The 21,914-nt window shown below is 37.3% G+C and overlaps 2 protein-coding genes across 3 annotated transcripts in view; one reads left to right on the top strand and one right to left on the bottom strand.

Moving 5' to 3' along the window:
- Positions 1-18,567, top strand: part of tmem131 (transmembrane protein 131) — a 37,867-nt gene extending 19,300 nt beyond the window's left edge. The window contains 37 exon segments of the mRNA XM_058779017.1: positions 584-700; positions 798-920; positions 1,054-1,134; positions 1,238-1,388; positions 1,467-1,523; positions 1,642-1,703; positions 1,948-2,056; positions 2,402-2,510; positions 2,591-2,744; positions 2,849-3,019; positions 3,156-3,266; positions 3,451-3,585; positions 5,821-5,925; positions 6,255-6,341; positions 6,657-6,809; positions 6,978-7,053; positions 7,174-7,288; positions 7,379-7,517; positions 7,633-7,742; positions 7,924-7,996; positions 8,193-8,344; positions 8,429-8,571; positions 8,695-8,878; positions 11,060-11,245; positions 12,506-12,661; positions 12,773-13,227; positions 13,330-13,514; positions 13,614-13,750; positions 14,577-14,698; positions 14,795-14,944; positions 15,052-15,160; positions 15,162-15,209; positions 16,005-16,120; positions 16,288-16,375; positions 16,484-16,587; positions 16,676-16,818; positions 17,518-18,567. Coding sequence (XP_058635000.1) covers positions 584-700; positions 798-920; positions 1,054-1,134; positions 1,238-1,388; positions 1,467-1,523; positions 1,642-1,703; positions 1,948-2,056; positions 2,402-2,510; positions 2,591-2,744; positions 2,849-3,019; positions 3,156-3,266; positions 3,451-3,585; positions 5,821-5,925; positions 6,255-6,341; positions 6,657-6,809; positions 6,978-7,053; positions 7,174-7,288; positions 7,379-7,517; positions 7,633-7,742; positions 7,924-7,996; positions 8,193-8,344; positions 8,429-8,571; positions 8,695-8,878; positions 11,060-11,245; positions 12,506-12,661; positions 12,773-13,227; positions 13,330-13,514; positions 13,614-13,750; positions 14,577-14,698; positions 14,795-14,944; positions 15,052-15,160; positions 15,162-15,209; positions 16,005-16,120; positions 16,288-16,375; positions 16,484-16,587; positions 16,676-16,818; positions 17,518-17,778 — 4,977 coding nt within the window. The 3' untranslated portion in view covers positions 17,779-18,567.
- A 2-nt stretch (positions 18,568-18,569) lies between these two features.
- On the bottom strand, positions 18,570-21,792 carry si:ch211-201h21.5 (uncharacterized protein LOC555526 homolog). 2 transcript variants are annotated; one of them, XM_058779021.1, is made up of 6 exons: positions 21,714-21,792; positions 21,016-21,210; positions 20,754-20,933; positions 19,869-19,980; positions 19,549-19,685; positions 18,570-19,464 (listed from the first exon to the last, which is right to left on the bottom strand). In XM_058779021.1, exons 2-6 carry the CDS (start codon positions 21,196-21,198, stop codon positions 19,108-19,110), a joined length of 969 nt encoding a protein of 322 aa, XP_058635004.1. In that variant the 5' UTR covers positions 21,199-21,210; positions 21,714-21,792; the 3' UTR covers positions 18,570-19,107. The 2 variants fall into 2 exon arrangements, with proteins under 2 accessions (XP_058635004.1, XP_058635005.1); XM_058779022.1 differs by having other exon boundaries at positions 21,710-21,750.
- Positions 21,793-21,914: the final 122 nt, after the last annotated feature.

Here is a 21,914-nt window from a genome sequence, read left to right as displayed (position 1 = left end):
TGAGAGTCAAATAAATTGTAATGATTTCTAAAAGATCAAAACTGGAGTAATGATGAAGAAAATTCTGCTTTGCATCACAGGAATAACATTACATTTTATATTAAAATATTTTGATCAAATAAATTCAGCCTTGATGAGCAGAAGATATTTATTTCAAAATCATTAATAATTATGTTTCCAAACTTTTGGCAGGTACTTTAATAATAATAACAATTCTGTATACTTTACTATAATATATTATAGTACTTTATTAGTACTTTATTAAATGCTGCTTTTTATTTTTTACAGGACAATAGTATGTGTTATTACAATATAAGATATTTACTTTAATGTACTAAAATATATATTTTTAATAATAAGTACTGGGGGCGTGGCTTGTGGGCTGTGGGCTGATCACATACCTGATATATATTATTATTTTTTATTGATTTTTTTTTTTTTTTTTTTTTACAAATTTTATATTTTTATTTTATATTTACATTATTGTTTATGCACTTGTAACAGACTGACAAAGTGAGTTATATGTATGGAGTGATGTATGTAATCTTGCATAAATGTAACCTATTCCATCATTTATTTACAGATAATCCCACCTGGAGGCAACACCTCATTTGATGTGGTGTTTCTAGCTCGAGTAGTAGGGAATGTAGAAAATACCTTATTTATTAACACATCGCATCATGGAGTGTTTACATACCAGGTACATTTCATGCACTTATAAATGCTTGTTCTGTGTTTGGTGTACAACTATTAATGCAATGATCCTAAAAGGCTTTTGAATGCTTGTTTGATTTTAGGTGTTTGGTGTGGGCATCCCCAATCCCTACAGACTCAGGCCCTTTGTAGGGGCCAGAGTTCCAGTAAATAGCAGCTTCTCTCCACTCATAAGCATCTTCAACCCTCACAGTGAACCACTGCAGGTACGCGTAAAACTCCTCAGCTCAGAATAGTGCTCCTATTATATCATATTTTCTTTTACCAGTGGGCCATTTTGGCTGTTCGGCTAAATAATAAACGTGTCTGCATCATCTTCACATGTTTTTATGGTTTTAGGTTGTAGAAATGTACACCAGTGGAGGAGATCTACATTTAGAGCTGCCTACTGGACAGCAGGGTGGCACCAAAAAATTATGGGTTAGCGTAACTTTATTCACACTTCAGTGTGGTTGTTATTGTAAATCACTGTTGTGGTAGAATTTATTATTCTCATATGCAAAATATTTTTTGTGTTCCATAGGAGATCGCTCCATTCGAGACGAAGGGTGTGATGAGAGCCAGCTTCTCTTCTCGAGACGCTGACAACCACACAGCCTTCATCAGAATTAAAACAAACGCGTCCAATGAGGACGAGTTTATCATCCTCCCTGTAGAGGTTGAAGTCACCACAGGTCAGTTAAAGTAACCTTTCTTGATAACATTTGATCAATATTCTTTAGCACTGACTCATGGTTTGTGCATTTTCCCAGCACCTGGTATATACTCCTCCACAGAGATGCTGGACTTTGGTACGCTTCGATCGCAAGGTGTGCTTTCCCCCCCCACTTCATTTGATGGTAGTTTGGTAGAAAAAACTAAATTGTTTGCAGGATACTGATACTGTGGAAAAAAGTAACGAATCACTGTGTCCTTTCAACTTTACAGATCGACCAAAACAACTGAATTTGCATCTGTTAAATTCAGGAGCAAAAGATGTATCAATCATGGTAATTTGTGTCTTATTCACATGGCTACTTTATCGTTAAACATTTTGCAGTTGTTAAGTTTTTCAGAGGCTGTGTTTTGATAAAATTTGAAAAAGACAGTATAAATAGTAATATTGTGAAATATTTCCCAAAAACATCTTACTTTCCCAAACTTTTAAATGGTAGTGTAAATCTGGTATGGTTTTTGATTTAACCAGTGAATAAAATATCACTCGTAATGCTCGTTGTGTTTTGTGTTGTATAGAGTGTTAGGCCAACTCCGTCAAATGAAGCGGTCACAGTTGAGTTCAAGCAAATTACACTAAAAGCTGGAGAGAGCCGATATACCAAAGTTGCAAGTATTAGTTTTGATGGTAAGTACTGTCACCTTTGACCTCTTATATAGATTATCCCATCACACACCTCTCTGTAGTGATTTGATAGTTAGTAAATCAGGTTTTTATAAATAAGTCAAAAGTTCATAACGTTTCTGTAATAATCATGTGCATGTTGATTAGTGCAAAAAAGTCCATATTCTATGTAGACCTAGTAATAACTTGGTCTGGTGACATCAAAGCAATTGGAGTCTGTTTACAATGTTACCGAAGCCCTTGATTTATTTTAAGACATCAGTAGTTATTGTTTTACATGGAACAATGTTTGTTTACAGATATAATTACAGAAATGTTCATGGTGTTTGTTGGTTTTTTACATTCCAGCTTCAAAAGCAAGAAGATCAGACCAGTTTTCTGGAAAAATAACAGTGAAGGCAAAAGAGAAAAGTTACTCAAAACTTGAAATCCCTTACCAAGCTGAGGTTTTAGAAGGGTAAGATTTCTTCACCAGTTCACCAGTGTCTATACAGTTTTGTAACTAGCTCACAATGTATTTATGCACACTTTTTCCAGGTACCTGGGCTTCGACCACACAGCCACCCTGTTCCACATCAGAGACAGTCCTGTAGATCCAGTGGACAGGCCCATCTACCTCACCAATACTTTCAACTTTGCCATACGAATCCACAATGTGTCACTTCCAGAAGAAGCCAAGACTATGTTCAATGTAAGCAATTTTTTTCTAGCCTCTGGATGCGGGTAATCACATTTTTGTCAGCAGAAAACTTCTTTATAGTGTTGAATTAAAATATTGTTTTTTTTTTTTAACAGGTGCGTAATTTCAGCACACCAGTTCTTATCCCTCCCCATGAGTCCCGCTATATTTTCTCCCTTCTGTTTCGACCAGTGCGACCCTCCATCCACATCGACAGCAACATTCTCCTCATCACTAATGCTTCTAAATTCCACCTCCCAGTCAGGGCCTACACAGGCTTCTTGGAGGTATGTTAGAAACAGCCTACACGTGACAAAATGTCACTAATATAACCCAATTATGAATTTTAGACATTGTGAAATTTATTTGTATCCTTTTAGAGATTAATTGGCCATGATTTGTCTTTGCTTTCTTACTCAACAGCCCGTTGTTCTTCCTCCCTGTCTTCGAGAGCACATCCTAGACTTTGGTGTTCTTAGTGCTACAGATACCAGCAGTTTAGTGTTTGTGGTGGTCAACAGCAACCCAATTGAGGTACGAGGTCATCATGTTCAGTACAGTGTGACTTTTTGTCATTTGGATAAAAATAGAAGTTCTGTTTAAGCTTTTGAGACATTACTGGAGTGTGCAATGATGTAGATATGGCTTTTTTTCTATAAATAAATGATAGAGAATCATACAGATTATATACATTATAGAGATTTCTCTGTCCTTACAGTTGGAGATAAAGTCATGGTTGGTGACAGGAGACAGTCTGTCAATGGAGTTGCTTAACACAGAAAGAGGGAACCGAAGTATAGCACTGAGCAGAACACAAGAGCTCCAGAACACATCAGCCGCCCAGTACAAAACCGTAAGAGCATCTTTACCACTCCTTTACTGTCTGTTACCAAAACGTATACAGGTGCTGGTCATATAATTAGAATATCATCAAAAAGTTCATTTATTTAGCTAATTCCATTCAAAAGGTGAAACTTGTATATCATATTCATTCATTACACACAGACTGATATATTTCAAATGTTTATTTCTTTTAATTTTGATGATTAGAGCTTACAGCTCATGAAAGTCAAAAATCAGTATCTCAAAATATTAGAATATTTACATTTGAGTTTGATTAAATGACCATCCTTACAGTATAAATTCTGGGTATCTCTTGTTCTTTGAAACCACAATAATGGAGAAGACTGCTGACTTGGCAATGATCCAGAAGACCAACATTGACACCCTCCACAAAGAGTGTAAGTCACAGAAGGTCATTACTGAAAGGTGTGGCTGTTTACAGAGTGCTGTATCAAAGCATATTAAATGCAAAGTTGACTGGAAGGAAGAATTTGGGTAGGAAAAGGTGCACAAGCAACAGGGATGACCGCAAGCTTGAGAATACAGTCAAGCAAAGCCGATTCAAACACTTCGGAGAACTTCACAAGGAGAGAACTGAAGCTGGAGTCAGTGCATCAAGAGTCACCACGCTCAGACGTCTTCAGGAAAAGGGCTACCAAGCCACTTCTGAACCAGAGACAACATCAGAAGCGTCTTACCTGGGCTGTGGAGAAAGTCCTCTTTTCAGATGAAAGTAAATTTTACATTTCATTTGGAAATCAAGGTCCCAGAATCTGGAGGAAGAGTGGAGAGGCACAGAATCCATGTTGCTTGAAGTCCAGTGTGAAGTTTCCACAGTCAGTGATGATTTGGGCTGCCATGTCATCTGCTGGTGTTGGTTCACTGTGTTTTCTGAAGTCCACAGTCAACGCAGCCATCTACCAGGAAATCTTAGAGCACTTCATGCTTCCTTCTGTTGACAAGCTTTATGGAGATCCTGATTTCATTTTCCAGCAGGACTTGGCACCTGCCCACACTGCCAAAGGTACCAAAAGCTGGTTCAATGACCATAGTGTTACTGTGCTTGATTGGCCAGCAAACTCGCCTGACCTGAACCCCATAGAGAATCTATGGGGTATTGTCAAGAGGAAGATGAGAGACACCAGACTCAACAATGCAGATGAGCTGAAGGCCACTATCAGAGCAACCTGGGCTCTCATAACACCTGAGCAGTGCCACAGACTGATCGACTCCATGCCACGCCGCATTGCTGCAGTAATTCAGGCAAAAGGAGCCCCAACTAAGTATTGAGTGCTGTACATGCTCATACTTTTCATTTTCATACTTTTCAGTTGGCCAAGATTTCTAAAAATCCTTTCTTTGTATTGGTTTTAAGTAATATTCTAATATTTTGAGATACTGATTTTTGACTTTCATGAGCTGTAAGCTCTAATCATCAAAATTAAAAGAAATAAACATTTGACATATATCAGTCTGTGTGTAATGAATGAATATAATGTTAAAGTTTCACTTTTTGAATGGAATTAGTGAAATAAATAAACTTTTTGATGATATTCTAATTATATGACCAGCACCTGTATATGGCATAAAAGAGTAATTTGGACAGCATTACACCGGGCACAGCTTGTCTTTATGCTGGAATATCCATTAACTTAGAATAATAACCGTATCTCATAATAAATATAAGTATTTATAATCCACATACAAAATAGGGGACGCTGAGTAATGTTGAAATTTCATGCAAAATAAAGAACTGAGATGACATACTCTCCTACAATAAACATTGATAAAGTTTTATTTTATGAAACTGTTATGTATTATAAACTTTTTAGGATCTTTATGTCTGTGAAAATGTTGCAGAATTTAAAGATTGGAAATATAACTCCATACATGGCTATCTCAGATTGTACAGATTGTATTATATCTGCAGGCAGTCATAGGACTTCCGGTGGAATCTTTGCATGTCCGTACTTGTGGTAAAATTGCAGAAGTGTTGCAAGATTTGAGGTTTTGGGTTACTGCAAGCAAAGACATTATTTTAGACATTTTTCAAAGACCCAAAGGAAGGCAGTGTAAACCGAGTGGGCCAGTTCGCATAGAAATGTTTCAGTTAGACCACTGTCTTTTGTATAATTAACAATGAACTTACACTGGAGTATGTATGGGCATTTGTTTAGGAAAAGCGGGATGGCTACAGAACATGTAGGTGTTCATAACTCCGTATTTCATGTCTGTTTCCTCACAGGTCATTTTAGCCTCAGGCTACTACGCAGCGTTTAAAGTCACTTTGGTGGCAAAAGCTCTAGAGGGAATATATGATGGAGCCGTACATATTACAACAGACTATGAGGTATGTGTTTCATCCAGAAAACACTCGGTTACCTCTTTTCCACAAAAATGATGCTGGTTGTTGTGCCAGAGCTGGTGCTCAAGAAGGGAGATCTGTGAACCTGGGCACTTGAAATCAGTAACACCATTGATAAATGTATATATGTGCATGTGGATATATGGGAGTATGTAAAAAAACAAAACAAATAGAATGTTTTCATTTATAAATCAGTGACAGTGTTACCACACAGACCCATTTACATACCTATGAAAGTGGCATATTTTTAACACCACAATGGAAACAAATGAGCAATGCTTTCCAGGCCTTCAGTTTATCTGTGTCTATTTCAGATACTGACCATCCCTGTAAAGGCTCTCATAGCAGTAGGAACATTAAGCTGTTCACCTAAACAAATCATTCTTCCTCCTTCATTCCCGGTAAGTAAAATCACTTCTCTATCTTTTTTTTTAATCCTCAGTACCCTTTTGTCTCTATTTTTTAAATAATCATTCAAAATGTCCTGTTCTTTAATATTTTAAAGTAATGAAGAGACATGTAATGTGAGCATGTGTGATTCATCCCTGCTTTTACCTCCAGGCACTGTTTGAACACCACTCCCTGTGTCCAGTGCCATGTGCTAACATGACCTGTTTTGCAAACCACTGTTATTTTTAAACAACAACAGACCATTCATTAGGTTTAGAACAAATTTAGAATAATTTTTTTACTGTGTTTTTTTTTTTTTAATGTAGGGAAAAGTTGTTCACCAAGGATTCAGCATACAGAGTTCATTCTCACAGAAAGTAAGGCTTCAGCAAATTCGCTCTCTCACAGAGGATGTCCGGTTTTACTTCAAACGACTTCGCAATAACAAAGTGGATTTGGAACCTAGACGAAAGTCCAAGGTGCCAGGCCCAATTACAACACTATAATGCTATACTAAATCTACCCTCATTTAATTGCACCTGCCCAGAGTTTGCTCAGTTTAACTACAATAGTACAATGTAGAATCATTTTGGATGAATCAGTTGTTTTAAATCCTAAAAATTAATTTGTTTTTTTATCTTTTCCAGATAGCAAACATTTATTTTGATGCCAGCTTGCAGTGTGGTGATCACTGTTATGTGGGATTACCGTTTGTATTAAAATGTATGCTTTCTGTATCTCAGAGTCATTTTTCCTAATTTACTTGTTTTTTATGCATGTGTTTTCATTGAATACTCCTCGTGTGTGTGTGTGTGTGTGTGTTTTTTTTTTTTCTTCCTGCAGCTGAATCCAGGCCCCATGGTTTGGTTATGCAGGAGGACATATGGGACGCTGATGTAGATCTACATCAGCGGCTCCTGAAAAGATGGCGAGAGCTCAAAGAGCAATCAGGCCTTGAGTGAGTCTGATACATCTTGCTTCAAACCAGATTTAGATTATCATACAGTTAATGTATAGTATCTTTGATGTGATTCTCTTGTTTGTTTAGGGTTGAAGCTTTCTTTGAAGTGAACACAGATCTGCAGAAGAATGTGCAGGCCAAGATCTTAGCGCAGCTCACATGGCCATCGCTGGTCAACTCATCACAACAGATTCATTTTCCTCTCACAAACACCAACAGCTCATCGGTGAGTGTATACACACATCAACTCAGCTCACTTTAACACATTTTACCATGCTTAAGTCAACTATGGTATTTTCCCTCAAGTCAAATACATTGACCTGAACCTTGTGTCTTTGTAGGAAGAGGAAGTGATTCTAGAAAACTCAGCCGATGTCCCAGTCTATGTTCAGGTTCTTCCTTTGGCTCTTTACCCGAACCCCTCAGTGTTCACTGGCAGACTTGCTGACAGGTAAGGCACTTCCTATGCAATAAACCAGTTATAGATGTTATAGACCCCTGTATATGATGTGATGTGTTTTCATGTATGAAGACCTATTTATATTGTCTGTGAGAAATGTCAGTTTTTTTTGCAATATTGTGTAGCACTAATACTGATTTCATCTGATGTCTTTTTGCTGTTGTTCTTAAAGGTTTCCTTTAGGAAAGTTGTCTAACATCAACATTGACATGAATACACTGGAATTCCAGGTTTATAGAAATCATGTAAGTAACAAGGACATAAAATACATAAAAACTGTGTATTGTTACAATGTAGTTACATTTTGTTGTTTAATTTAATCAATTTTACTTCATTCTTCTACTTTCTAAAATTCCTTTTATGATATCTACCAAAATTAAGAATTGCTGTACAGTGGTTGTGGTGTATCTTTATGCTGCTAATGATTTCTTTATGTGTCAGTCTTCAGTGATGAAGAGTTCCACAGGATTTGTTGAAGGTTTAAGTCGGCCCTATGTATACAATATGCTCCTTATGCCTGGGGAGGTAAAGTCCTTCAACGTGAGGTTTAGACCCATCACCAATCACAGTGTCTCTTCTCTGCTAGTCGTCAGGTGAGCTTAGTTTGCCAACATGAACTCAGAAAATGGAATGGTGTGAGAGTACTGTTGTAAATTACCCTTGTCATGTTTGCTCAGGAACAACTTGACAGTAGTAGACTTGATCATGGTTCATGGTCAAGGCACCACAGAGAGTCTGAGACTGGCTGGTAAAACCCCAGGTCTCGGCAGCTCTCTGAGGTTTAAGCTCACCGAGGCATTTCTCAAAGACTGTTCAGAAGGTAATTGTCAAAATCAAATCAAATTTCAGTTGGTTTTATTGTTTTAAGCTAGTTTGAGATTCTGTACCTTTGTTTACGTACTATTTATGCTTACTAAATGTCTGTGTTACTCATTTCCTTAAGCTAAAGCCAAGGAACCAAACTTCACTCTTCGAAGGACTTTCAGGTTGGAGAACACAGGGCTTCTTCCAATACACATTCGATCTATGGAGATCAGTGGCAATGCTTGTGAGGGTTATGGCTTCAAAGTTCTCAACTGTGAAGAATTTGCACTCAAACCAAACTCTTCAAAAGACCTCGTCATACTGTAAGTGATTTCATGCTTACTTTAAGTACCAGTGCAGCACTGAGGTTTTCTGATTTCTATTGGTCAAAAGTTTGGAATAGCTATTATTATTATTATTGTTATTGTTATTATTATTTATAATAATTCTCTTATGCTTACCAAGTTTGCATTTATTTGATCAAAAAAGTTAGTAAAACCATTAATATTACAATTTATTTTAAGTTTTTTTTTTTTTTTTTGAATACATTTTAAAATGTAATTATCTTGATATTATCAATGTTTAAAACCATTGCTGCTTAACATTTTTAAAATGTTTAAAATGAGCACATCATACGATATAAGATATTTGTCAATGAGCTCAGGATCTGTTGAGGAGCATATTCTTCAACATCTTTTTGTCGTTATGCCCCTCCCCCCCACCCCCCCTTGAGCCTTTGAGCTGTGTTTATGGTCTGTAAAATAAGTATTTTAAGGATGGAAATGACATATTTTGATATTTGGGATATGGTCATTGCGCTACTTTGGGCTGTTTTTTACTGGTATGGGCTGGGGATGCACAATTAAAATGATGCAATAGTTGTGATCATTATTTTCCCCTCCATGATCATTCAGGCTTGATCAGGTGCAGTACTGACACTCAAATCAAGCACTCCGTAATCACAGGTAAACTGTTTGACCAGTCAGCTGTTTTAGGGCTGGGCGGTATATTGAGTTTGTACAATATATCGATATATTCTTTATAAACGATACGATATAAGGCAATACCGTTTATATCGATATAACATTACAGTTTGAAACGAGCGCATCTGAAAAATATAGCAGAGGACACAGACTGAGCTGCTGCGGATAAAGTGCATAATACAATTGGTTCTAAACATGTGACAAACTTTATATGAAGGGCTTTTAAAAAAAACACGTAAGATATAGAAGCCTATAGTTTTGTTTCAGTTTAAAACTGCTCTGACAGAACGTGTGCCGCTGACAGAGACTCGCGCTGTTTAATATGTTTGAGATATGCTGTTTTCCTAAAAACATAACTTACATTTCACAGGTATATTCTCCATCTGTAAATGTTAGAAAGCCATGGAAATATTTCCATTTTGCTGTCAGAAGTGCATGAGCCTTCTGCTTTGAGAATCTCTGCTAGACTTCACAGACTTCATTGAACGAGCGCAATGTAATAGGAGCGCAATAATTCTGACTAAAATATACATTTTGCTGAAATATTTGTAGTTAATAAACAATAAATGTGACACATGTAGAATTTTAAACCTACAAGTAAGTGTATTTGTATGATAGCACTAACTGTAAAGTGACCAAATGGGGTGTAATGGGGTAATCAAAACTCAATTAGTCTGTGCTTTTTTATTATTTTCGTTTTTAGTTTAGTAAATTTAAATTCTGCTTTAAAAGCATTATTTTTTTTTTTAGATTGCAATGTTACAATGTTAGAATGTAATGTGATTTTAGCCCTTTTTCAACATAATATATGCCTATGGTTACATTACGTTACATGGTTACAAAAGCGTAGAAAATACCGAGATATGAATTTTTGCTCATATCGCCCAGCCCAAAGCTGTTTGCAAACCATAGCTCTTTTGTAGAACACTTCTCATGACAGACAGTTATAAGAGTTGATGTTACAAATACATCTTTTGTAATTAATTCTTGTTTCTTGGGTTGCATTGGGTTAGTCACTCAATTAATTATCTTGTGCTTCGTTCCCACCCTTCTGAATTATGTTGCATTGATGAGGAGTTATCACAAAGACTGTTTAGTTGTTCTGTCTTACAGTCAATATATAGTAAATGTAAGTTAAAGTTTCGCCAATGTAACCGGTTAAAACTTAGAGTGGTGATGAGGTCTTAAAATGTATGTCTTTAAAAAAGGTCTTAAAAGGTATTAAATGTAACTCCATGATTCCTGTATATACCCTGGTTTAGAATGTTACAAAAGATTTCTATTTTAAATAAGTGCTGTTCTTTTATGTTTTTTAATTCATCAGAGAATCTATGTAGCATGTATCATAAGTGTGTCATGATTTCCACAAAAATATTAAGCTGTTTTCAACATTGACAATAAATAAGACCCTTTTTTAATAGAGTAGCAATAATTGAGCACCAAATCAGCATATTAGAATGGTTTCTAAATAACAGTTGGAGTATGATGATTAACACCCTTCTGTCTTGTGAATTCATACAGGTTTACACCAGATTTCACATCATCCAGAGTGATCCGGGAGCTGAAGTTGGTGACTGCGGGGGGTTCAGTGTTTGCATTTGTGCTGAATGCGTCATTGCCATATCACATGCTGGCAGTGTGTGCTGAGACCCTTCCCCGACCCAACTGGGAGCTCGAGCTCTACATCATCGTCTCCCTCGTTATGAGGTCTGATTTCTCATATCTGATCACCTTATGGCTAAGAAAGTCTAAACCTTGTCTTATAAACATTTCACAACCAAAGCGATGCCTTTGATTACACGGCACACAATTCTGATTTGTTTTTTTAATCTGATGTTTAGCATTGACTGTCCACACTGCTTTTTTGCAGTTTTATGGGGTTTCTCTCTGTAAAAAACAAACAAACAAAAAAACCTAGACTAAAGAAAGTCATGTTAAAGGGGTCATGAACTGAGAAATCAAAATTCCCTTGATCTTTTGATGAATAAGAGGTTATCGTGCTATAAAAACATTCTGTAAGTTTCAGAACTCAAAACTTTCTTGTTAGTCTAAAAACAGCTTATACTGAAGCCAGTCTGGCAAAATGACAAGTTGTGGAATGTGGCATTTTATGATGCAATAGTGTGGCTAAACACTGCCTCCGCAGAAGAAAATCAACATCTGCCTCTACATCACTGCCTGTTTAGCCCCGCCCACCGATTCGCGCATGTAGTAGGTAATGACAAGAGCGGCAAATGCGGGTCTGTGCAGAAACCAAACGATAAACTTTATATGATGTACTTTATTTTTAATGAAGTGTCAGACCGTGTCAGTAAGAACTTGGTCCTTTGTTCACTTCATTTTACCACGGATTCGCTTACAAACAAGGCACAATTCGACACGGGATTTTCAGAAAGTTTGAAACTAAAAGACGATGCTGTGCTGACTATATTGGATCTGATGTCGCACCACACAAGTGTGAGTAACTGTTTTCATTACGTGATCACTATTGCTTTGTCTGTTAAACAGATCATTTGATATGAGTATGTATGCGTTTTTAACCTAAATCACAGCAGTGTCCATCTATGAAGGATGTCGGCTGTCGAACATACAGAACTGTTAGCCAATCATAGCAGTGAGCGTTTACTTTCGATTCTACAATCCGCCACACCTATTCAAACAGAGCGTTCTAATGAGGGGGGTCAAAACAGGACAGAAAATAGCCTTACTTCTAAATTATGATGTTTTTTTTTATGTGAAAATCTTGATGACATTATAAGTAGACCTCAGAGAACAGCACAAAATAAAAAAACAAAGGCAGTTCATGACCCCTTTAAAGAAATGTTTACTATAGATATATTATGTAAATTGTGCATTGTGTTTTCTAATTCTTTTTAATGTATAATATTGCTATGTTTTAAACACGTGAGATTAATAACGCACTTGTCTCTCTTTCTGTGGATGATTAACAGTCTGATATTTCTCTAGCTCCATGTTCCTGCTGGTCATTGCTACTGCCTATCTGGAGGCCCAGGGAATATGGGAGCCTTTCAAACGACGGCTGTCGGTGGAATCCAACTCTCCCATGGAGACTGGAAAACCATTTGATCTCAGGGAAATTGTACGAATTCAAAGTGATGCTAAGTGAGTGAGGATTTTTTAATTTTATGTCCTTAATTTATAAAGAAGTGATCATTCTTATTTGATTCACATTTTATGTAAGATGTTTTACAAAATGCATTTAATCTGTTGCAGCTTGAATGATTTTGCCGACTCAAACCAGAACTCGACAAGAGGAATGTACGGGTCAAGTGTTGGCGGGCGGGCTGGGGGTCGGCAAGGTGGTCCACACTCCAGTTCCAACAGCAACGGTGTTCTGCCAGACAGCAAGCCCAGATCTGGTTCAGGCCGCTCTGGATCTATGCAACCGTCCTCCAGCTTTCCGCTTAATAAAGATAGTGGCCAAGGACTCAGCCAGCTGACTAATCGAAAGGCCCGGAGTTCCAAACAGCAGCAGCAGGGCTCAGGCCTCCTGGAGGACCTCCCGAGCTCGGGACCCTCACAGTCCAACAGCACAAGGGCCAACAGTACAGAGGAACAGGATTACAACCGACTCCTGGCAGCCATGGATAAAGACCTCGACAGGCCTGAGTCTCCTGCCATTAACGTGTCTTCAGAACACAATTCACAACAGTCTTCACAAAACAAAGGTAATAACAATATATCAGCATAACAATATAGATTAATTTATCATGCCAGTTGTTTGTCCCAGACGGCAGTATACTTTCTGTTTATTTACTTGTGTTTTTCAGTGCTTGAATCAAAAGGGAAAGTGAAGAATAAAACAAAAGCTCTTAAAAAGAAAGAGGAGAAAGAGAGGAAAACAAAGGGAAAGACTCAAGGAGAAGATTTAAAAGAGCCACTGGCAGACAATGATGACAGCTCTTCTACTACCACAGAGACCTCTAACCCAGACATGGAGGCCAATATTAAAGAGGTACATACACATGAAACATGCTAGACCCACCAGAGCAAATCCCAAAACAAACTTGCTCTAAAATCTTGCTCTTTAACTACAATTTGTCTTATTAACCAGGAGCCAGTGAAGGTGAAAGGAAAATCAATGTCAGTGGACAATGGAAAAGAAAGAGAAGAAATTACTCCCTCCCCCACTAAACCAAAAACTAAAAAACAACCAACCACAAAGAAGGAGAATCAAGTGGAAAAATCCAGGTTTGTTCAGAGCTCTGCCACTGAAGGTGATTTCTGTGTCACTAGGCCCCGATACTGATAGTGAAGAGGTAGGATATGTCTGCATTGTCATGTGCCACTCTGCTGGGAGCTGTGCTTAGATGAATATTTTAATACGTGCTGCACGCAATCCTCTCAATAATACAACAAACACACCACAATAATGACAGCAGTGAGAAAAGAGCAGTTAGGAAAGCATCTGATCATAGGGATATGAATATTCACCAGCTCTGCAATTCAGCACTCCAGTCAAGTCTTGTTTATTTATATAGCGCTTTAATAAAAATGGCTTCAAAATTGCTTTACAGTATTAAACAAAAAAAAGAGTTCACCTTCACTTTCAACTACACAGTATCTTTCCAGTGCATTCACAACTTTTCTGTAAAGAATACATTTTATGTCAAATAAAGTGGACCCCCAGAGCACATCCACCTATTATGTAAACATCATGGACCAATGGCAGTTTGACAAAGTTCAACAGCTAATAAGAGACGGGACATTCACGCTCTTGAGCTATTTCGAAATGTCAAATTGGACTCCAAATTAACTTTGGACAGGTTTTGTTCAAAAATGCAGCACACCTGTTTGTTCTTCAAGAGGGGTCTAAAATTTTATTTGAGCGACCCGAGGTTCCGCTAGTGACACAGAAATGACGCACTTCATCTCGAAGGCCTTGAGGTTTTCAGTGAACCATTCTAGAATGGTTAATCATCACTTTGCATCAGACTTGTATAGGTGATCTTCACCATCTCCATTATTACTCTCAATCTTTTTTTTAATATCAGTGTCTTCATTTTTTTCTATACAGCTCTCTAGAACTCCCTTACGTCACTCCCCTGGAAAAACAGGATAAGCAGCGCAAGACCTTCACCAAAACCCTCGCCAATACAGGAATTCACAGTGTCCCCAAACCACGAGCTCTGAGCAAACGTAAGCATCAGATTTCAGCTTTTCCACCCAACTTTTGAATCTCTGTTAACTCTAGAAACCATTTTGAAACCATTTTTATTCTGTCTGCCTGAGTAGTCAGTGGGAAGATGGGCGATGATCGGCCATCTCCGCTTGGAAAGTTTGTAGTCAATGGCTCCATGCAGGAACTGGGTCATAGCAGCGGATCAGAAGGAGAGAAAGAGTCCCCCCCACCAGAATGGGATGTTCCTCTCAAAACTGGCAGCCGTAAGCAATGAGTCTGGAAGCATAACATGGACTCCATTATGAGTCTGTTTGTTACTTTATGTTCTCTTATCTAAGTATCTAAATATTTATGTCATACGTTTTATTAGCAGCGGACAGTCTTCAGCAGATATCTATGCAGACCATGCATGCAGACCCCTTCCTGAAAGGCCCCAGTTCAGTCATGTCCAGAGCTTGTTCACCACCCCCGACCTCCCCTGGCCTGGTTGCCTCGTGGAAGCTATGGCAGTGTGCCCCACACCAGCAGGTAACTTTAATGGGCGTGCGCTTTAAAGTGCACGTAATAATAGAACACATTTGGGTAGGGCCTAAAATAACACTTTGCAAGTGCCAAATGTAAATAAAAATCAGCATTGGCGAGTATATGAAGAAAATGTTACTCCCCAGTTGGCTGGTAATTATTATTTTCTCATTAATTCTTACAATGCCCTAGAACACGACATAGTTTAGCACAAAAATCTAATCACAAAGACGCTTATAACGTGTTTGAAAATACAACATGCGCCAAGCATCTTCCCAAAATTGTAATAAGTGTTTATAAATCTGTCAAAAGAGAGGCATTTCAAAATATGTTTCCCTGTTTTTTTTTTTGCCAAAGTAAAGGTTTAACACTTGAAATGAAAGCGAAAACAACAATACATTTTAGAATTGTAATTGTACTGTTATATAAAATAATAATAATAATAATTTTCACAAAGTACTTTTAAAATTCAGTAGCATTATAGTGATCTTTTTGTGTATTTCTTTATTAATGTATTAATTATAGTAGATAAATAAAATAGTATTTTTAATAATAATAAATATTATTTTTTTTTATTTATAATTGCAATTAAGTGTGTTTCCCCAATGTTTTTTTTTTTTAATGAAATAATGCACATACAGTCTCATAACCGTTAAAAAGTATTTTTGACCAGTAAATTTGTGGCTAAATGTTAGTTTTAGAGCCTGCATTTGGGTTATTAGCATCAAGGCATTTCCTGGTTTTATCAAGTTTGTGCAGGAAATCCATGAGTGACATTGTTTTTCTTGTATATTTTTATAGCGAGGCTAATTTGAAGAAGGCTCCAGGGAATAAGCTCACCAAGTCGGCCTCTCTGCCTGGTCAAAATGGAAATCCAACTTTTGCAGCTGTAGCTGCTGGCTATGACAAAAGCCCTGGTGAGTTAGCATGTTAAATATAAAGATGATGTTGAACATGGATCAACTTGTTGTGGTGCATGAACAGGAAATTTGAGGTCACATTATTGAAATTTATTTTTAAAGTGTCCCTTGCCACAGATTTACACACAAAATGTTATACAAGTGGTGTTCTGTTGTTTTTATAGGTGGCAGTGGCTCAGCTAGTAAAGCTGACAGTCTGGCGAAGGTAACACTATCTCACATGACATCGGTGGAGAGTGATGGATCTGACAGGTGCAGTGGCTTCATAATGAAACATCAACTTAACCTTCTCTCTCATCTGTTTTACAAGTATATTTATAATCGTGAAAAAGATTTATAAAAAGATTTATAATCTTTTAGCTCTGGACTGTGGAGCCCAATAGACACCACCAGCAGCCCCAGTTTTGGACCGGTTAATGCTTTCTCTGCTTTTGGACCCAACAACCCACTTAATCTTTCTGGAGGTATACAAAATGTTAAATAAAATAAAAATAAATTTAATAAATTTTAAAATAAAATTGTATCCAATATTGTGGTACTTCTCTGGATTAGTTTTCAGAGGCATGACTGTTCCCAAGAGTTCAGAGCCCCAGCAGAGTTGGCCTGACTACACTCCAGTGTCCCCGTCCATCTGGGATACTGAGCCTAATAATTCCTGGGCTACCAGCACTGGATCTCCTGCAACTCCGACAACTGTAAGATATCGCTTCCTTGTTACATTCTCATGTCTCATCCAGATAGACACCTGTGATCCCAAAGAGAACATTAACACTAAGATCATGGAGTATCACAGAAATCACAGTGATGATATATCACTTTTTTAATATTAAGGTTATTTTCAGATTAATCTTGAACCATTACACACTATTGTAAATGTTTGGATCAGCGAGGTTTTTTTAAATACGGTACTTTTATTCAGCAAGGATGCATCAAATTGATCAAAAATGACAGTAAAACATTTATAATGTTACAAAAGTTTTCTATTCTAAATAAATACTGCTTTTCTGAACTTTCTATTCCATTGTGAAATACTCTACAAGCACACACCTGTGACCTCATCACATCAGTATTGCTGTCTGTTTTTTTGCTTGCAAACTGTTCTGCTAAACAATATTACAGTTTTGAATTTTTGATCAAATAAATCCAGCCTTGGTAATAATAAGACTTAATGAGAAAATGAGACTTCTCTCAAAAACAAAAAAAAAACTTTCTGACCCCAAACTTTTGAACAGTATTTTGTGTGTGTATATGTATATATATATATGTATGTGTGTGTGTGTATATATATATATATATATATATATATATATATGCTTCAGATTACCCCTGACTGTATATAAAGGTAGTTCTGCAGGTTATGAGATGATCATCTTTCTCTTTCTGCCTGTCTTCAGTCCATTTTGGGGAGTGCTCGCAGTCCCTGGTCCTTCAGCAGGTCCATCTGGTCCACTGGCAATGACTCCACCCTGCACTCCTTCAGTCCTCCTACCTCCTCCGCTCTCCCTGACTTGGTCAGCCACACTGCGCCGCCCACACCTGCCCCCAACGACATAGGCCGCACCTACAACCCCTGGAGCATGGGATGGTCTCCCTCACTCAATCGCTGGAACTCAGAGCCCTGGCCTAACAGCCCCGACAACAACAACGGCATCTGAGACACAACAGCCCACTGAGCAACAGAAAATGCAGTGGTTTCTAATCTTATTTTATTTTTCCTGGTTGAACAGTATGTTGAACACCAAGATCATTTTAATGATTGGAAGAAATCTTGAGTTGCAATGGTACAAATGTCCGCTGGAAACCCAGTGTTTCATTTACAAGTCCCCCTCAAAATACAATCCTATTTATTTTAGTGGGGTATCATAAAAATGCCTTAAGTTCAATTTTAGCTGACAAAGCGAACGAAAGATTGAAGACATTGGCTTAATGCTATTGCCCTGGTAGGGGTGTTTTTCTTTACCATTTTAGAGATTCCCTGTTTTGAGTAATACTGCATTGGAATTGAAGTATATGTTCCAGTATTACGGTATAAAAATGCAAGATGCAGTGTTACTCAACCTTAAAATAAGCACTTTGTGTAAAACCCCACTCCTACAATGCTGTCATTTTGGTTTAAGATGTTTTCATTAATTTTAGAGCATTTTCTGGCCATATTTGTTGGTTGATTTAACGTTCGGAAAGATACAAGCGGTTGCTGAGACTTCAATTACCACATTGATTTGAACCCCTCTGAGTGAAAGCCAAATCGTAAATGCATTCGGGATTCAGATTTTATTTTTATTTTAATTGCCCTCTGCTTAAAGTGAAAAACTTCATTTGCTGAAATTGGCTTTTAATTTGAGGGAGCTTAAAGAACTTGAAATGTGTTCTGTGCATCATTCATTTGTCACTTCAAAAGTGAATGTTTTGGTCACATTGGTTAAAATAAACATATCAGGCTGGAATATTGACTTCTTATTTTATTTCTGCCTAAATTAAAGGGATAGTTCACCCAAAAATGAAAACTGTCATTTACTCACCTCATCTCGTTTTAAACCTAGATTTACATTTTCAAAACACAAATATTTCTGTCCATGCAATGAACAGTTTGATGATTCAAACAGTGATAAAAATATTGTAAACAATCCATATAAATCAAGAAGTTTAATCCAATTCTTCTGAAAAGAGACCTGATCACTTTATATGATGAATAGAATTAATTTAGGCTTTTCTTCCATATTTAATCAATGAATGGTTAATATCAATTACTTTTATGACATCTTAAGCATTAAAATGTTTTAGTTGTGCAGATAGAACGAACGGAACTTTTATAGGTTTGGAATGACATGGAGGTAAGTGATTAATGACAAAATGTTTGGGGTGGAGTAACCCTTTAAGGGTTTGGAACGATATCAGTACAGGGTTAGTTGCACCAATAAAGTGCAAAGGATGCTACATTTGAAAATGGAAATCTTGTAATACAAATCTATTTCAAAGAAGCATTTCTATGCTATTTGCAAAGCTGCTTTCAGCATCAAGCTGAACTTTTTAAGGTCACATGTCCTCATCACAAAGACAAGATGGCCTTTCTTCAGTGTATTGGCTGGGTCCACAACCATCATGCCTCGTCCCAGTTGACCTTGTACCTCCACACGTACGGCACACTGTAAACTCTCTGTGATCACGCTGCTGTCCACACAAGCTGCCACAGCGAAGGCGTCGTAGGGTACAAACCCGTGCCCAAAGAGCAAATCTTTGTTGCTGATGCGAGGTTCTCTAGAGTAGGCCCAGCACTTGGAGGTTATCTTCTTCATGAATCGAGCAGCTGATGTATCCTGATTGACCAGCTCATCAAAAGACTCCTTGAAAAATTAGGCACACAAGTTAGTCAGGTCTAAAATATATTCATGTTAGAATGGATTTTGCTCACAATGGGCAGCTCTTACCCAAGATAGTTTGTTTCTGCAAGTGAACTCCCAGGTTGCGATGTGTGTCGAGCATGTATATTCCTCCAAAACTATATGAGCTGATTCGGCATCCAAACTAAAATTAAACTCTGCAGATGGTGTCAGATTTCCCTTGCCTGGAAAATGAACAGTGGTCAGATGAAGCTCTGTAGAAAGCGTTCTGATTGCAGTACGTGTCCTGACCTGTGCTGTTCTTGGCACTGCCTTGGTTTTTATGTAATACATAATCACTGACATGAAAAGTACAATTTCCTGCTATTTAAGGTGGCCAGTTTTTGTACTGCAGCTCATTTTCTTACCTTCCATGTTACCACCCATAATGTACAGATCCTTGAGTTTCTGAGGGAGGGTGGGATCTAATCTAACAGCCAAAGCCAAGTTAGTCAGTGGACCAAGAGCTATGAGTGAAACCTGTGAATGAGTAAACAATCAGGGCTGTGGAAGTGCATTCCATTGTCAACCACAAGATGGCAGCACAAAATTCAGCAGGAAACAAGCACTCCAACCCAGTGGTTCTCGCCCTTTTTGACTCCAAGGGCCCCCCTATTGTCAAATATTTGAATTCCCTTCAAGATATTTCTGACACTTTTGCAAGAAATGTCAATGCCTTTTTTTTTCTTTTCTTTTTTAAAAATTGAACTAAGAGTGGCAATACACTAAATTAACAAATAATTTTCATAATTGTTTCAATAACTAAACATTCTTCATGATTTACAATATATTACCAATGTCATTGAACTATGTCCTAGTTATTTGTGATTACAGGGTTTTTCGTTTATTTTATTAATTTCTACCAGATTTTAGAACCCTAATTCTTAACTAAAAAATGCCAGTTATTAAGAGAATAAATTAAAATAAAAATTTCAGCTGATAGCTTTTTTTTTTAAGCTGTTTTTTGTTTTCAGCTCGTCTTGTTGCTATGAGGGTACTACGATGTCTTTATGTAATTTTTTCCTAAACACTACGCAACAAAATAAAATGAAGAAATAAAATAATCAAAAAACCTTGGAAAAAAGTGAGTCCACAGTGCCTCAAAATTGAGCTTTAATTGAGAACATATGAACTAAGACAAAATGCCACAAAATGTTATCTTTGCTTACCGGGTTCTTTAATATTTCTTTTTATTAAAATGTTTAAATCGATATTCTAGAAATAAACAGAGTTATTAAATAGTTATTGCTTACCTCTCCCTGGTTTTCATTTACCAGTCTTATTAAAGCATGAACAGCATGCTCTTTCTGAATCTGCCCTTTCCAAATCTCAGAATTCTCCAGAACATCTCCAAGTCCATCTGTGCCAAAGTGATCTTTAAATCCTGTCACAGGTCCGATTAGAGGACCAGCAGACCCTTTATAAACTGGAATCTGAGGTCAAACAATGCAATCTTAACATTCACATTATATTAGGTCTTGACAGTTTTATTGGTACGGTTATAATTGCAATGACCTGGGTTTGTTGACAGACCGTCAGAACTCGCATCACATTCTGACACACATTATCCACAGCAGTGTTCCCAAAGCAGCAGGTGATGCCCAACACCTTCACACCACGAGCTGCCAGAGCAACTATGATAGCCAGAGCATCATCTATGCCACAGTCTGTGTCGATTATCAGCAGCTTCTGAGCCATGCTGGTTAGATTCTGGAAACATCAGTCTGGTAAGGACACTTAATCATACACAACAAAGAATACAGGGCTGGGATGTTAACTATGGAGATTAGTAACTAGTTGATTTGTAACTAACTCAGTACTTGGTTGCACCATTTGTTCTTAAGATGAGACACAGCAAGTAAGTCATAAGCTTTCTGTAAAGCAATGTGTAATCAAGTTGACATGAAATTTGACGTGATCTAAATAAAAGATTTGCATGATGTGTATATATAAAAAATAACAACAGACAACACAGTATAAATGACCATGAAATATATTCTCTAATGTATTTTCTTTTATTACAGTATCTATCTATCTATACAAACTTTTAATCAGGTCACTTTGTGCAGGTTAAATCTTAAACTGCAAAAATGCATATTCTAAATGCATAAGCCTTTGTACGTTTAACGGGGAAAACATTTTCAATAAATCGATTCATCAAGGAATCATTTGAGTTTTTAACCATACTTCATAAATTCGCTTTGCTCACCTACCCCGGGTTTGCACCTGCTTCAGTTCAGTTCATTGACAGGCGGTTCAGTCCACTTTTAAGACGACCACGCTCTACTTCCTCTGAAAGATTTTACCAACGGAGGTGGAGCGATCATAAAGACTATCTACATTTACAAAACTATGTGCCATAACATTAAATATTTCATACAGACATTCTAAAATATACATGTTATTATGTTAGA

The sequence above is a fragment of the Onychostoma macrolepis genome, chromosome 06 (assembly GCF_012432095.1).
Source record: "Onychostoma macrolepis isolate SWU-2019 chromosome 06, ASM1243209v1, whole genome shotgun sequence".
NCBI classification, from domain to species: domain Eukaryota; kingdom Metazoa; phylum Chordata; class Actinopteri; order Cypriniformes; family Cyprinidae; genus Onychostoma; species Onychostoma macrolepis.
This window is presented reverse-complemented; position numbering and strand designations above follow the sequence as displayed.